Below are 16042 nucleotides of genomic sequence, written 5' to 3' on the forward strand. Positions count from 1 at the left end.
GAGACATCTAGAAACCTGTCTACATTAGTAAAATATTTTTTTGAGCGTACAAAGTTATGTGTACCTCATTTTTTATACGATTTCCATATATAATTAATAGCGTTCGGCTAATATTCTCTGAGAATGAAAAAAAATTTGATAAATTGAACTTTAAATGATGGATAAAGCCTCTTACTTTATTAAATTTCCGTACATCTCTTTTCCTCGATATCATATCCCATGTAATATTACGTAACTTTAGATTGTGTCTGTATCGTCGAGAAAATAATCACATACGATTTGATTCGCAGCCGAGAATCAATCTCCGTTAATTGACCGAGCCGGAACACACGGCGAATAGAGCGTCGTTCCGTAATTGAAAAACGCCGGCGAACGCAGAAGGTGCCTCCGCGGCGCGGCGGCGAGGCGGCGAGATTCCGTCCGGTCGCGTCGCGTCGCGTCGCGTCGCGTCGTCTCTCTCTCTCTCTCTCGGTAGCGCATTCCCCTCAACAGCGAAAATCTCCGTTCTGGAATCCTGGCGGCTGTCCTCGCTTCCCAATTAGTTGGGTAGCTAATAAATCTCACGGCGTACCCAGAACTGTGCGTACCAGAAGGACTCTTCTACAGGAGCGAGAGAGAAGAAAAGAGTCGATAGAACGAGAGAAAGATGAAGAGTGGCGTAAAAGGGAGCTGAAGAGAAGAGAAGAGAAGAGAAGAGAGAGAGAGAGAGAGAGAGAGAGAGAGAGAGAGAGAGAGAGAGGATCCGGTCGTCGTCTTCGTGGACGAAGAGGCGCTCGTGGAAAGAGAGGCGTCCACTATCCGCGAGGGCACAAGGCCAAGTGCACGGCGCGCCTTCTTCCCGCTTAAAGGAACCGAAGAGAGAACGACGTGTAGAGTCGCGGACGGCGATGGTAGTGGCTGTGGTAGTGGTGCGTTACCTGCATAATATAACGCGAGTCGGGAGACTTGCGGTATGCCTCGCATTAAATACTCTGTTGGATCTCCTCCACCACGTTCGTGTTGCTCCGCGAATGTATTTACGTCGAGTGAGTACAAGCGAGATTCAGTAATGGACATATTCCCTATCGCGCGTCATCAACATTCTCGTTACATTCGGATAATACATCGCGATACAAGCGAAGATCGAGATTAAAGTGCTTTCGAAAATTGAATTGCTTCTGAAATCAAATATCAGATTTACATATCGCTCGGACAGAAAATAAAGTCATTGACGGATATTATAATACAATTATAATCTATCTATACGAATTTATTCCATTATAAATAGAAGCGCGGTTAGGAGCCTCTTCGAGGCTCGCACTGTCACGGAGAAAACGCGGATCGAGAGACACTGTATACCCCGGCGGTCGTTTGTACGGACAGTCTCGAGACAGCCTTTCAAGAGAAGGGAGAGTTGGGGAGAGAATAAGAAGAAGAAAGAGAAAGAAGAGAGAAAGAGAGAGGGAGGGACGAGTTTGGTATGCGCTTCGCGTAGCGGGTTCACACACGACCGGCCCAAAGGAGAGGAGAGACTCCAAGGCCCCGCTGCTTCCTCCGCCATCAGGTTAGGCTCGTTGAGCCCCCCGTGGACACGGAGGTACTCCAAAGTGAAGAAGCATCGCCCAAAGCGTGGCGACATTCCCTACCCCCCTGCCCCCGCCCCCCGGGTATCACCTTACCCCTTGTTCCCCTCTCGCAGCTCGTGTACACGCGGTCGCATTGTGCACCTGCTTGTGTTTGCGCGTGTCGTCGACACGCAGCTGCGTACATAATACAATAATACAATAAGCAAGTCGCGCGTTAAATCTTGGGGGTACCGTGATTGGAACCACCCTCGAGGCCACCGCGTAAAGAGAGCAATTTCAAAGCGGCGACAGAACAAGGAGGACCGGTTTGCGCGCGCGCAAGTTTCGACAAATCGGCCGCGCTTCCGTGTTAAGAACGGGCAATTTATGCGTTGCCGGCAAACCCGCCGCGTGATGAATCCTGCTTCAATAGACACCCGTTGATTCACCGGAGTGCCACTACTCTCTCGAAGAGGAAACCGTACATTCGCGTGGTTAAAAATCGGCGCGGCCTCGCATGTCGTGTACGTCGGATGCGCGCTTCCTCGTCTTCCACGTCTTCTCCGACTTGTACGACTGTATAATTAATTCATGTAGGTTTCACACAGCTCATCTTCGTAATTTTCATTTTTTTCATTTCTCACAATTTTTATAATCGATTAAAATTGTTGATTATACAATACATAACGCATTCTAATTTACATAATCAAATTAAATTACAAATTTAATATTCTCTATCACACACAATCTCTTTTATCTATTAAACTTAATTTCTAATCATTTTCGCAGCGTTAAATTTTCTTCGTACAATACACGGTGATTTTATCTGAAAATAATTAATAATAATTTATAATAATGAAATAATTTATTTTTTTAATAATTTTCTCTTCCCCTTTCACACTTTTTGTCGTCTCTCTGTCTCATACTTGTTACTTATTACCAATGTCATTTTGATAGTGCAATGTACAAGAATATATTTTAAAGCGCGCGATTGAGTGGAATGATCTATTGGAAAAATAATTGCAATAACAATCGCATAATAAACGCAGCGCAACTCTCTCGTTTAATGGTCGATGACAAATCGCGCGGGTCATATCGACAGCACATGGCGATTACGTTAATGGAGTCAAGATTAATGCCAGCGCACGTGGGAGTAGCAGCGAGTGTCGCGTCGCGATCGTTGATTTTTATCGAGAGAAATTGTCTTTGTCGAGAGGTGATCGGGAAGAGACGATCGACAATCAGGAAATCTTTAATTCGCGCGGATGTAAATCTCGGAACGGCGAAACGACGTGCCTGGTTGATTGTAAACCCCGCGGGCGATCTGGACGATAGCGCAAAGAGAGCAATTTTGGATCGCCGAGCGGGTCTCGGGTCTCGGGTCTCGGATCTCTCTCCTCCTGAAGACCGGTTCGCGCGGAAGTTTTGACAAATTGCTCGCGCTTCCGCGTTTCGAAATGGTGCAATTTACGTGCGATTAGAAAAAGGCACATGGCGCGCAGGGATGCGCGTCGCACGAATGACCGCGATGCAAATCCCATGAACGTTATTCATTATTCGCGTTAGCATCGCGTATTAACGGCGCTAATATATTTGAACAACTGTAGGTGCCGCTCGCGGGCTTAAGCGCGGTTTATTCATGACGCTATTAAGCGCGTGATGCGGTGCAATCAGATTTGCGCGGTGCGACCGCTAATTTCGCGAGAACAGCGCTAAGCGAAATAAAACCGTATGAAAATTATCCCCTTACAAAAAGAAGAGATCATTGTCATTATGTCGTGTTACATTTGATAATTTTCGCACAGAATAGTTTTCCTTTTTTTTTTTTCCTTTTTTTTTTTTTTTTTAATAGACACAAAAATACGAGATGAATTTTAAAAGACTCACTCCGATAAACGATGGAGAATGTGTGCTCGGAAGATGGATAAATTTTTTTTTTTTTTTTTTTTTTAACAAACTGAAAAAAATTAACTCTCCCAAAGTGCTTGAAGAATCGATAGCGGTAGTTTCGGGAACACGCGGTTGAAAGAGCAGATATCGACTAGAATGGAAAACGCTTATAAGGCCGCGGGGCCCGTTTTCGAGACGCGGATGTACACCTGTTGAGTCCCTGACTCACGTTGCTCGATCCCCGCGGCGTTCCGCGACGCGTCTTGGAAACGGGAGGAGAAGGCAGAAGAACAGGCTCCTTCATTTTCGTTCCCCTCTTCTTCTCCTCATACCCCCTACCCTGCCAGTCGCAGCCTCTTCCATGATGAATGCCGCTCGGCCGAACATCGTTTATCATTATACGTCTATTATCGAAACTATGATTGTCGGAATTAATCACGTGCCCGGAGAAAGGAGATTATTACGGACACGGTTTCCGATTCAATCCGGAGGACAAGCTCTTTTTTTTCGTCTTCATAACTGTACCGATGTCGCACGGTCAAAAACCCTTTACGATTTCTATAGTCTAAAAATTAATTATAGTTGAATTATATATATCATATTGAATATATAAAGACTTATATTATTAATTTCTTTCTACAAAATGTTAGTTGCTCGCAACATAAAAAGTTATTCTCGAAACATTCTCGTTAAATTACTCGAATAACGAATAAATGAACGCGCGGTATTCTTAAACAGTAATTTTACGGCGTCCACGTGGATCCGGCGGCGTCTAGTGACGTTTCGCCATTCATAGCGGCGCCCAGATTGGAGACATTGTGCGTGCGGGTCTGTATATGTGTTCTCCAATGCGTCTGAGGCAGTGTAAGGTCGGTCGTGCGTGTCGGTGCATACAAAACGTGCGGACAGATCGCATATACAGAACGCATGTGAATCGTATAGTCGAGTTCGTGGAGTCGCATTGGCGACGGTCGAGGAGAAATTATTGAAAACGAACGAGGATAAGCGGACGAGAAAGAGAGAGGATGTACTACTTGAACGATCTATTGTAAGGATAAAGAGAGAGAGAAAGAGAGAGAGAGAGAGAGAGAGAGAGAGAGAGAGAGAGAGAGAGAAAGAGAGAAAGGAGAGATCTCGAGTCGCACGAGGAGAGAGAACATGAGAGAAAGAGATGCATAATCAGAGAAAGGAGACACGAAACGCGCCGGTCGAAGATGCATACGACTCCTACGAGAAGATTGTGCAAAACTCAACCATATATGTATATACACATACATCGCCGATCGCTTCCCATGCTATTATGCCACTCACTCCACTGCAATGGAGAGAGAAGAGAAAGAGATCTTGGTCCTATATTTTCCTTCTCACATCGGTATTGGAAATTAAAAGTGGGGAAAGTCAACGAGGAAAGACGATGACAAGTTTGACGTTGCTGCATCGCACCGCGACCGCATCACGTTTGCGTAAACTAGGTCGTTATTAGAAAACTCTTGCGATTGCCGGCGATATCCGCGTACGTAACTTATCGAAAGTTACACCGCGAAGGAGTCCCGTCTGATCTCTCGTGTAATAAGATGTCGAATACAGATGTCGTTACATATACATATATATGTTTCTTCATATATGTGTCTAATGGCTTCAACGATCCAATTATTCTACAGTGATGAGATTCGGATGTTTGAAACTTGGAGGTGCGCTTGAATAACAATTTTCGTATACGTATATATAGGTACATATATACGATTGGTGATTCGCGTGATACGATCTGAGAAATCATTTTCGGATTTCGAGCGCTGCGGAAAGCGTGACTCGTGAATTAAAGTACGCGCGATGATTCGTCCAGCGCTTGATGAGATTCAGAGGATTTATATATCAGCGAGAAGAAGAAATTTCTCGTAAATATATTTTCTCGAGCCAGTCGCTGCTTAAACGCAGGTGGCATTCGGTAGCCCGTGCGCGCAAATGTTCACTCGCGCCGTTCACTCGCGTCGACGAGAGACGAGAGACGAGAGACGAGAGACGAGAGACGAGAGACGAGAGACGAGAGACGAGAGACGAGAGACGAGATTATATATACCGTATTCAATCAGCGGAGACGATAATGACGGCATTATCCGCGCAAGAACGATGAAAGTCAAGCGGTTTACCGTTTTTCGAGGTAGGCAGCACGTGAAAACGGTTTTATAGCTATTACACGACGCGAATACGCGAATATACCCAGATGTACCGAGATGTATACATATACGAGCTTTTATCTCTCTGCGCGCTCCTTATTTCACTGTCATCTCCTCATCTATGCTCCACGCGCATACAAACATTACGTTCTCTGGCGCACGTGTATATGGTATGCTTTCGAGGCTTACTTTTTCTTTTTTATTATACGCACCAGTGGCGCATAATTGAATTAGACCGTTAGAGCGCTAAACGATCGAAGGTAGCGTGTCAAAATCCTTTACGAAAAAAGGAAAGCAATTTAAGGGTTTCTGTTTATATCTCTCGTAGCGGCGGTCCTTCAAGATGAGAGAGAAAAAAATAGAGCCTCGTAGTTTTCCTTTGTCGCGATGGGTCCTCTCGTCGGAAGATACCCGCGAGCGAGTTATGAAATGTACAAACAGAGAAGCTGGAACTCTTCAAACAATCCACGACGACATAGGCGCGTGTAGGTAGATGGTAGATGGTAGATGGTAGATGGTAGGTAGGTAGGTAGATAGGTAGGTACGTAGGTAGGTAGGTAGGTAGGTACACGGGTATATTTTTTCGAATGCGTGTCCGTCCGCGCGGACATAAACGCGGTACCCCCTCGAAGCCCCTTCAGGCACCCACCGAACCCAACGTTGTCTGAAGGAGACACTCTCGACGAGTCCTATGTGTATACCAGGCTCGCAAGGGCACGCCTGCATGTGCACTCCAACGTCTCTCGAGAGGACTGTTTGGACCTCCTCGAAATCGCTCGCACATTATGCCGTAATTACGTTAGACGACGACGACGACGGTCGGATCGTAGGTGGTGGCACGCTGTTAATTGAGTCTAAGATTCTTTGGGTTGTCCCGGAAAAAAAAAAAAAAAAAAAAAAAAAAAACGGAGTTTCTCCCGCGTACAATGCGGCGTGTAATAGTGCGCTGCGACTATTTTGTAGAACCGTGACAAAGCATTTTATATTAATATTATAACGATAACATGATGGTGATATCTCGGAGGAAAAAGACTTTTAAAACTCTTCAAAATCTCTCTTATTCTTTTAGTCACGCATGATTTATGAATGCTTTCTTTCGTCGCGACTAAATAGGAGACGATTATCTCAATTACGAAATGTGTGAGAAACAGGTAACTAGCAAAATTACTATTTATAAAATAATACGCCGACGCAATCTTCTCTAGTTATCGAGTGTGTGAGAAATTCGCGTATAGAATCACAGTGGAATAAATTGATGCCTAATTACAGAAGAAGTTGCGGGATAAAAATTCATATAACGTGTGTCATAAACGATTGTCAAAATTTCGTCGCGACAGTTTACGGAGGACAAGGGAGACAGGGCGAAGACAGGAAAGAAACGAGAAAAAGAGAGAGAAGAGAAGGACGAATCGGCGATGAGGAGTTGCCAAGCGACTGGAACCAAACTGGAATTTTACGCAACGATTCACGGTGGATGGGAGAGATCAGCGGACCGGAAATCCCTCGCACGGATTCGATAACTCTCTCTCTCTCTCTCTCTCTCTCTCTCTCTCTCTCTCTGTCTCTCTTTTTCTCTCCAGCGCGCGCGCGCGCGCGCCTCCTCGTCTCATCGTAGACAAAGAGAATCTAAGGTCTAGAAATTTGCGATTCGCCCGACCGGCGATGTAATGCGAGTTACATATATATATATATGTATTATATACATATAAGCATCACGACTGTTACTCGCGCGGTCGTTAGCATTGCGCGTTGCGAAAGAACGGTGCGCGTTGTTCATCGCGATTCACATCACCCGGCCGGCTTTCGGCGATTTCGAGAATGAAAGCTCAAACTTGAGAAAGAGCGCCGATACACACGCGTATACATGCGTGTATATACGTATATAGAAAACGGTGTCGATCCCCGGAGGCGGCGTCGCTAATGAGACGCCGCCGTTCTCGTCGACGCGGCGTCGTCGTCGCGTCGTGTCACGACGTCGATGATAAATGGATTCTCGCGAGTCCCCGAATGTGTCGTCCCCTCGTTACGGCTTCATCCTCTCGCCCGTCCGTTCTTTCGGCACGGCGGCCATTGTGCCGGTGACCAAACAAAATTACGGTCCCGTATATATATATATATATATATATATATATATATATATATATATATATATATATATATGTATACATACACCTAACCGTGCGACGCGCGTTATTAATCGCGCGCGGGACATCGAATTAAGGCTCGTCGCGCCTCGTATATACGTGTAACGACGACCGGTTGGGATTTTCAGCCGACGTTCTCACGGATATTAGGTGATGTCGCGCGTGTGTTTTGGCACTCAACGTGCTCTCCGAGTGCCTGCCTTCTCTCCGTCCTCGATCCTCTCTCAACGCGTATTTAACGTTACATGCAACCATCTGATTCTTATCCGACAATGTTGACGGATTTCGACTTCGCGTATTCGATAAAAATAATATTAGCAAACCGTACTTAATTGGAAACATTTTTAATTCCTCTTAAATGGAACAGATATTTTTCAATATTTTTATAAAGTTGCATTTGTAATTAAAATTATAATTATATAAAAATTATAGAAAAAGAACAATCGCGCTCAATAAGTTGAGATATATAGATTAAAGTAATAACTTACCGTCCATCGAAAGGTGAAGTGGAGTTGCAGGGTGACGGGTTCGGTGAGAGTAAAGGTGTTCGGACCGAGAGCATGACTAGATACGTTGCCGAAGCTACAGGAGCCGATGGCGGTGACATTCGATTGATACTCCTTGAGGCAGAGCCAGAAGGTCGTCGAGCAGGGCGTCGTACAGGGCGGGAATCCGCCCCCGCCTCCCCCGCCGCAACACCTACCATCCACCAAGGTGCCCCTGTTGTTTGTCAGCGAGAGGATCTGCACCTCAAAGTATCCGCTCGCGGTTATCGCCTGCAACGATAAATGCAAATATTTGTAAAGACTGACTCTACATATATTATATAATATATGATTTCAACATGTTAAGCATTATTATTATTGCAATTACTGTAACGATTATTAATCGTGATAACGCTGAATACGTTGAAAGCATGTTCAGTATCTAACAAAAGAGAATGTTTCTACAATCACACCATTCACACATTTTTGTCGTTTTAAGTTTTAAATAAAACAATTAATATTCAGATTAAGGTATTCAGATATTAAATTATGCAACGATTTGTTAGGCATTAACGAGAATTACTTATTAACTCATTGTGAATATTGTTACATAAATCGTGAAATTGAGAGAAAATGAACGTGGGAAAAGAGAGATAAAAAAAAAAAAAAAAATACCAAGTCCCTTCGAGTATTGTGAAAGGCTTTTTCATAAAATTTGATTCCCGCTCCTGTGCCAAGCACGGAGGCCTGAAAAGCCTCGGGTTACTGTCCATTATTGCGTATCGTGGAAACGGAAGTCTCGTGTTAAGGAGAAAGAGATAGACAGGGCCCTCGGGCGAATGCACCGAATACAGCAGCAGCGGCAGCGGCAGCGGCAGCGGCAGCAACAGCAGCGGCAACTTGGGGCCAATCTCGGGAAAGAAACCAAGCAGTTTCGAAACTGCAATCGCGCGGTCGGCCAATTTTCGAGCTCGCCAATACTGCATGCCGTTACGCGCGATACGCATCGCACACTCTACGTAAGTACATACGGTAAGAGCGATTACTTCTTTCTCACACACTTGCACATCCGAGTTCCTTATACGCAAATTCCAATCACGACATAAATCGATGCTAAATGCAATACAATTACTCCACTCCTTTATGTCGCATTAATTTTTTTTTTTTTTTAATAATTGACCATATATTAAAATCTAGAATCAAATAAAAAAATATTTGTGAAAACCTCAACTACTACAAGTGTGAGAGACGGAGCTTATATAAACTTGTGAAAGTGATTTTGTTATAATTTAATTCGCTCAAAGGGATACAAGTGGGAGGATAGAATCACATTGTATTATACATCGCTCGTGTGTAACTATGTTCGACATGTGAATGTATATGTGTGTGCATGCATGTCTATGCCTACGTAATTACCGTAAGATCGAAGGTAGAAAGCGCGCAAAGGATCGTCTGCTGGCCTTTGCGCTTTCCATAACGCGCTTCCTTCTATGTTACATAAGATCGTTTCGCGAGTGACATTTTAACGGTCTGGCACGGCATCGAGCTGCCGCGGCCCGCGGCCCGCGGCCCGCGGCCCGCGGCCCGCGGCTCTTCCATTCGAGAAACCTCGGGGATAAAACGGAAGATACATGATTGAAAAGATGAAAAGCGTTTCACAAATTGACGATACTCGCGTGGTGACAATCACGCGACACAAGAAAGACGGAGGAGTTTTGCCATAACATAATGGACTTTGTAATAAGAATCGGATCTTGTGTGCGTTCGAACAAAAGACACGTGTAGAGATCGCTTAAGCCTTAAGCTATATATAAGCCGCGTAATTTCGTGCCTTTGATGATATGCGCTTTGATAATGTACACATTGGAGCAATTTTGAGAAATCCTTAAAAGAAGATGGAAAGGAGCGCATGAGTCAGCTGTCGTTTCTGCGAAAGTCATATGAGTTTACAATCAGTATTTTAACAAATAATTGTTGAATCATATTCAGAGACACAATTCAAATTATTCTGCAAACAATAAAATTATAAATGAAATAGTTGCATAAGAATGTACAATATTCCTGTCATTTAGAAAAATTATAAATATTGTACAGAGTTATACATATTACATACATATTATATCTTTTCTCATATGTATCAAACTTTAGTTTTATTCTATAATAGATATGTAAATGTGTTTCGTTGAAAGAATTTTATATCTATTTAGTGATATTAATATACATAATGTATATTTCATATTTAAAAAATTAATGATATTAATCGTGGTTTTTTAGATATTCGTATTGCTTTTAAAATTAGTTCTGTTAATATTCTCTAGCATTTTATAATGTAATAACAATTTACTTCATTTTCTTCTACATCATTTCATTTAAAGAAAAGATTTGTTTTAATAAATTTTAAACACCTAAGTACTTCAAACTGTTATTCGTAAAGCCTCACATATACAATTCCAACGTCCTTTTCCTCTCATAAAACTATCATGATTTAATTATTAGACGACAGTAATAATTATGTACGTTCGCAGCGTATATATTATTAATGTGTTAAAAATGGCCGATGGTTTTCATCTGAAAATCACAGAATTGGCGAGACTGCTCCTCCTGATCGCGACGACGTTCGACGTCGTCGTTTTTACGACGATGAATTGCCTGTCTAGCGATAAATCCCGACGTCGCGTCGTACGAGTTTCCGTGCGCGGTGACGAGAGCTGCGCGTTTGTTTGGAAAGCGAACGCCGTGTGTAACGACCCGCGTACGCGTTTTATTAGCCGGGCATACTTATTCTAGAGGCTCTCTCGGTTCTCGGTTCTCGGCTCTTGGCTTCGCCGGTAACCTCTTGCCTCCGTGCGCGGTACAGCGTTAGAGTTTCCTCTTTCTCCTTCTCACTTGCGCGCGCGCGCGCGCGGACGTTTGCGAACGCGCGCTCCGCAAACTTTGCACAGTCTGCTCACGTGCCGACGAGAAATTGCCGGACGACGGGCAAGCTGGAGATGCTTTAAGTTAGCCGACGCGGAAGAGTCCTCTCTCTTCTAGACGCAACGGCGGATGGGCGCTTACCGGAGAGCCTTGACCGGAAGATATTTAAGAGAAGATCGTTCGTGAGACGCGACCAGAATATCTGACGAAATTTTGGCACTGAATTGAAAAGTTAGACTCAAGAATTTTCGATATTATTTCAATAAATGCTTTCACTCTTCCACATGTTTATTCTTGAAATAAAATATATGTAAAGAGATAAGAGAGATAAAGATATTAATAATATTGTGCGTATTTACATAATACTGAGAAATATTTAATCGTTATTTATAATGAAAGTAAATTTTAATTAAAATTAAATATTGTTTTTAATTTTCTCTTAATACTATTTAATTTGCATTTCATTATTTATTATTTGAAAGCGTGATAAAAATCGTTTTCGTTAAACTTGAAAAAATCTGTGCAACCCAAATTCGGTCACGGTTCTCGCGCTCGACTCAATTTCGCGTTCATCGTTGAAAAAAAGACACGAGTCTCTATCCCAGCATTTTCCCACATGGTCGGAGTCGACCGCCACCCAGCGATAATTGAAGTTCCCCGGGGCTGTCGAGGTGTAATAAAGGTGGGGGACACCTCGTATTAGCGGCCACTTCCCCATCCTGACACCGCGCCTTCGGAGCGTTCGTTTCTTTCGTCTTTCGCAGCGGCGCTCGCTTTCGCGGTTATTAAGTTGAAAGTTCATCCCTTTCTAACCGCACATTACGCGCACATTGTAATAACTCCATTGTCCTTTAAACAGGTTTCATGATTTACATTGAAAAATAAGATTCTTAAATTATACCCGACTGCATTATTGCCTTTTTAATGATGGAGTTGCAGGAAGATACTTTTGAAAAGGCGTATGAATTTAATTTTTGAGTCATTTTCTCACGACGAGATCAGACCGGAGTCTAGCTCGAGTTTCGGAGATTAATTTCTGAACACCCAGAGATGAAATGTTTCGCAGAGAAAGAGAGATGCGTTATCTATCTGCCGGAGCATGTATACGTCTGTGTAACCTGTCACAACGTTACCCGCTCCGTGTATACACGCGCTGGAGAAACAGATCGACGGCCTTCGATGTATGCCGAGTTGCACGCGTGTCTGTATGCGTGCTTGCACGCTCGCGCGACGGTCGGTCGGTTCGCCGTTGAAGAAGAGCCTTTCCTTTCCGCATAGCCAAGGTGCAGCGAGCCATACCTCGGTGCGCCTACTTTTATATACACACTCCTGTGAAACTTGTGCTAGCAGAGAAGTACGAATAATTTGTTAAAAAAAAAAAAAAAAAAAAAAAAAAAAAAAAAAAAAAAACACACAAAGAAACACCCGCGGAACGCATACTGAGAAACGACTCTACCGTGTCCTCTCTGATACGTCTTCCTCCTTCCTTTGTTCTTGCTCCCTTCTGAGAGAGCTCATTTCGCGAGTCGACTCGCGAAAATCAGATCTGACAGAAGTTTCGAAATGCCGTTCGGCACGATTTTCCTTTTATTAGACAAACAATCAATGCAAAATCTAACTCAAATTTTTCTAACTTTTCAATCTTATTGTTGAATAATAATGAATCATTGTAATTAAATAATAAAAGATGGCTTTATTTAAAAAATCTTTTATTCAATTATTTGATTTGTATAAAAGTATCTAGTTAACATCCCATTTATTATAGCGAACTCGGTTGGATTGTGCGCACTAGTGTACGTAAAGATTATCGTACATAAATTATTTAAGACCTATATTATTATTATTGTTAAATATGATGAATAATAATAATTCGTACTGTTATAATTATCTTACTATTGTAATTACTTATGCTAATCTAAATTTATGTACGATAAACTTCAATGTGCAGTAGGTACGCACTAGTGCATCCAACCAAATTCGTTATTAGAATGAATTACAAAAAAAAAAAACGCATGACAATATAATTTGATATATTCTCACCTGAAACTAACTAACCGTCGTGATATTTAACTCGAGAACGATAAAAAGTTTTAAAAAGTGGATAAGTGCACAAAATGGGTGATATACAAATCGATTATTATCGTCGATTTCATTAGCGGGCTAAACATAGGCGGGGAATAACCGTGTGCACGATATATATGCAATTATGTAAATACGTAATTATACTCGGCTATGATTATGTAAACCTACGGAAGAGAGGTGTTCTTTTAATATCTTAATTGCGAACCTGCTACCGTCTGGCATCACAGCAGGACACGTCGATGGAGTACCCGTATCTTATCATTATATGCTAATGCTAATTGGAAAGGGGCAATGCGCCTACAAAAATTTTCCATTTAAATTAGCTGAGTTAACTAAATAATTTTTATGATGCACTTTAAACAACTCGCGCAATAAACGCAAATTTGGATAACCGACACATTTAGAGAAAAAAATAGAGAAAAAAAAAGAATGGGTGCAACAAGTTTGTAACTACGTTATCTTTCGTAGTTTTTTTTTGCATACTAATAAAAAAAAAATAATGGAAATTATATATTTTTTATCATTTTTCTTATTTCGTAAATTATCGCACATAGAGATTGTGAGAGTCAAGTGGCGCAATCGAATCGCGCGACTCTACTTCGAATTGCAGAAAGGAAAGAAAGAACGAGCGAGAATTGGCAAGAGGGAGGGATAGAAAAGGGAACACGCAGCAGCAGCAGCATCAGCAGCAGCAGCAGCAGCATCAGCAGCAACAACAGCACCGCATCGGCGACTGACGCGATTTCGGTTTCGAAAATCGTCCGGAGCCTTTCATTTTATCTCTGAGCTCCCAAGTCATAGGTAGTAATTACCGGTGGCCGCTACCTGCCCGAGTGAAATAGACCTACCGAACACCATTTAATTTTATACCGTAGAATCTGCACGGACGAATCGTCTCCGGGTGTGCGTTTATGTGTGTGTATTGGTCGCTCGTATTGCACGTCTCGTTTCTGCACTGTGTTCCGTTGTGTTTCGCATGCCCGCTCACGTTTCACGGGCTTGTGTTGTGTTGCCCCGGTATACGCTACAGGTTCAGGCTCCCATATATCTCTCTCTCCCTCCCTTCCGCGAGAGATATAGAGACCTATACTTAATATTATTTGCTACCCGCTCGCCAAGCCCCATCGGCAAGGCTGCCAGACTGCCTCTAACGCGGCCACAAATTACCGAAATAATTAAAAAAGTCTTACTTCGCGTGGGAAGTCCCGCGGACCCCCTGCCTTTTTGCCTCTTTATCATCACATAGACGAGAATCGATCAAGATCCGAATAAAAAGTTATCTGATTAATTTTGCTCTAGCGTATTAATCATTTCATGATTTTCTCCAGATATTTCTTCAATAATATCACGCGCTGTCCTTCTTGTTATATGTTTTACATGTTGTTTGATAAAAAAAAAAACATTTTTTATCACGCATTATTTAATTGTATCTTAATGACGAAATCTCGTTTAGATGCATCACATAATTCAATAATAAAAAAATCACTCGCTGCAATGATCGTAAAGCAGCTGTTGTTAAATTAATAATTGTGGAAAAAAATCTGTCAAAGAAAGCCATAATGTTCTTTGACGATTGAGACAATAATATAGTTTACAACTAGTCGTAAAAAATATACTTAAGATTCTTCCCATTAATTGGATAATAAAATTCATAACATTGCAAAGATGACTCTGCGATAATGATAGATAGTTTTTATTTCGCGAAATAATGTTTTCTGTCTACATCTTTATTTTTATTTCTTCGAACGAGATCTCAGTCGAACGCGTAGGTGTTGTATCATATTCGTTATGGGAAGACTCATGGGAACTTGTCGTCGCTGCATAAATCGGCAGGTCGCTATCGATCAGCGTTTGTTAGCGTTAGTCAAGGAACGATGAAACACGATCGATCGTCCTGGACCGGAGAGATTGGTTGCAGCATCCTTAGTCTGAACATCTTCTACCTGCCTGGAAGAATCGAGTCGCGGGCTCGAAACAGCAGAAACAGGTGTGAGTCGTTGTTTCGTGGTCATGCAAGCCTTTGCGCAAGGTGTCCGTCTATGATGCAGACGCGGGTATATCGGTTTCGTTCTATTAACTAATAACTGCGTACAGCATTCGATAAAATCTCAATAACGGTCCGCTCATTCCACCTGAGCAATCATCCGTCTAAGGTATTCCTTTCCTCTTTCTCGGGAAAGGAAGTCTACTCTCGCCTCCTCTGCAATTAATTTCACAATCAGTCAATAATTGTGTGCAACTCACTTTAATATTTCCAATTTCTTGAAGTTTATTCGTACTTATAAACTATCTAAGATGAATTCCGAGCCAATAATTATGAGAAAATTATTATAAAATGTCCGAGAATTAAATCTTCTAAATCTTGGATCTGTCTAATTGTAAAACTAATTACAAGCTAGTAAATATCAAACGCACACTGCTACTGGTATAAACGTGAATATTATTTGTGAATGTGCGAGGCCATAACGTTGTATTGTAAATCGCATCTTGTGTCCGAACTCGTCAATTTTATTTTGCGGTCATCTTTCGTATCATCGTAGTAAGGACTTGAAAGTGTAAAACAATCAACTGAAAACTGCTTGGAGCGCCAGTACAAAAGATCGTCACGCGGCGAAAAGAAAGTAATCGCCGCAGTCTCTAATCAGTGGACTATAGATTACGAGGATGATTATTCCCGATTACACGTTGCGTAAGTACACGCGCGACATTGGACGCAGCGGAGCGATTATACATGTATTGTAAATCGACTAAATCGAGTGGGTTCGAAACGCGATAATAAATTAAAAAGAAAAACATTGGCCAGTTGA

General features: G+C 42.3%; 1 protein-coding gene across 3 annotated transcripts in view; it reads right to left on the reverse strand.

Moving 5' to 3' along the window:
• The window catches only part of Ser (protein serrate), a 109641-nt gene that overhangs the window by 16103 nt on the left and 77496 nt on the right, over positions 1-16042 (reverse strand). For all 3 annotated transcript variants that reach the window (XM_072890991.1, XM_072890992.1, XM_072890990.1), the window contains one exon: positions 8241-8528. In XM_072890991.1, coding sequence (XP_072747092.1) covers positions 8241-8528 — 288 coding nt within the window. The remainder of the gene's footprint in view (positions 1-8240; positions 8529-16042) is intronic.

Source organism: Anoplolepis gracilipes, chromosome 4 (assembly GCF_047496725.1).
Source record: "Anoplolepis gracilipes chromosome 4, ASM4749672v1, whole genome shotgun sequence".
NCBI lineage: Eukaryota > Metazoa > Arthropoda > Insecta > Hymenoptera > Formicidae > Anoplolepis > Anoplolepis gracilipes.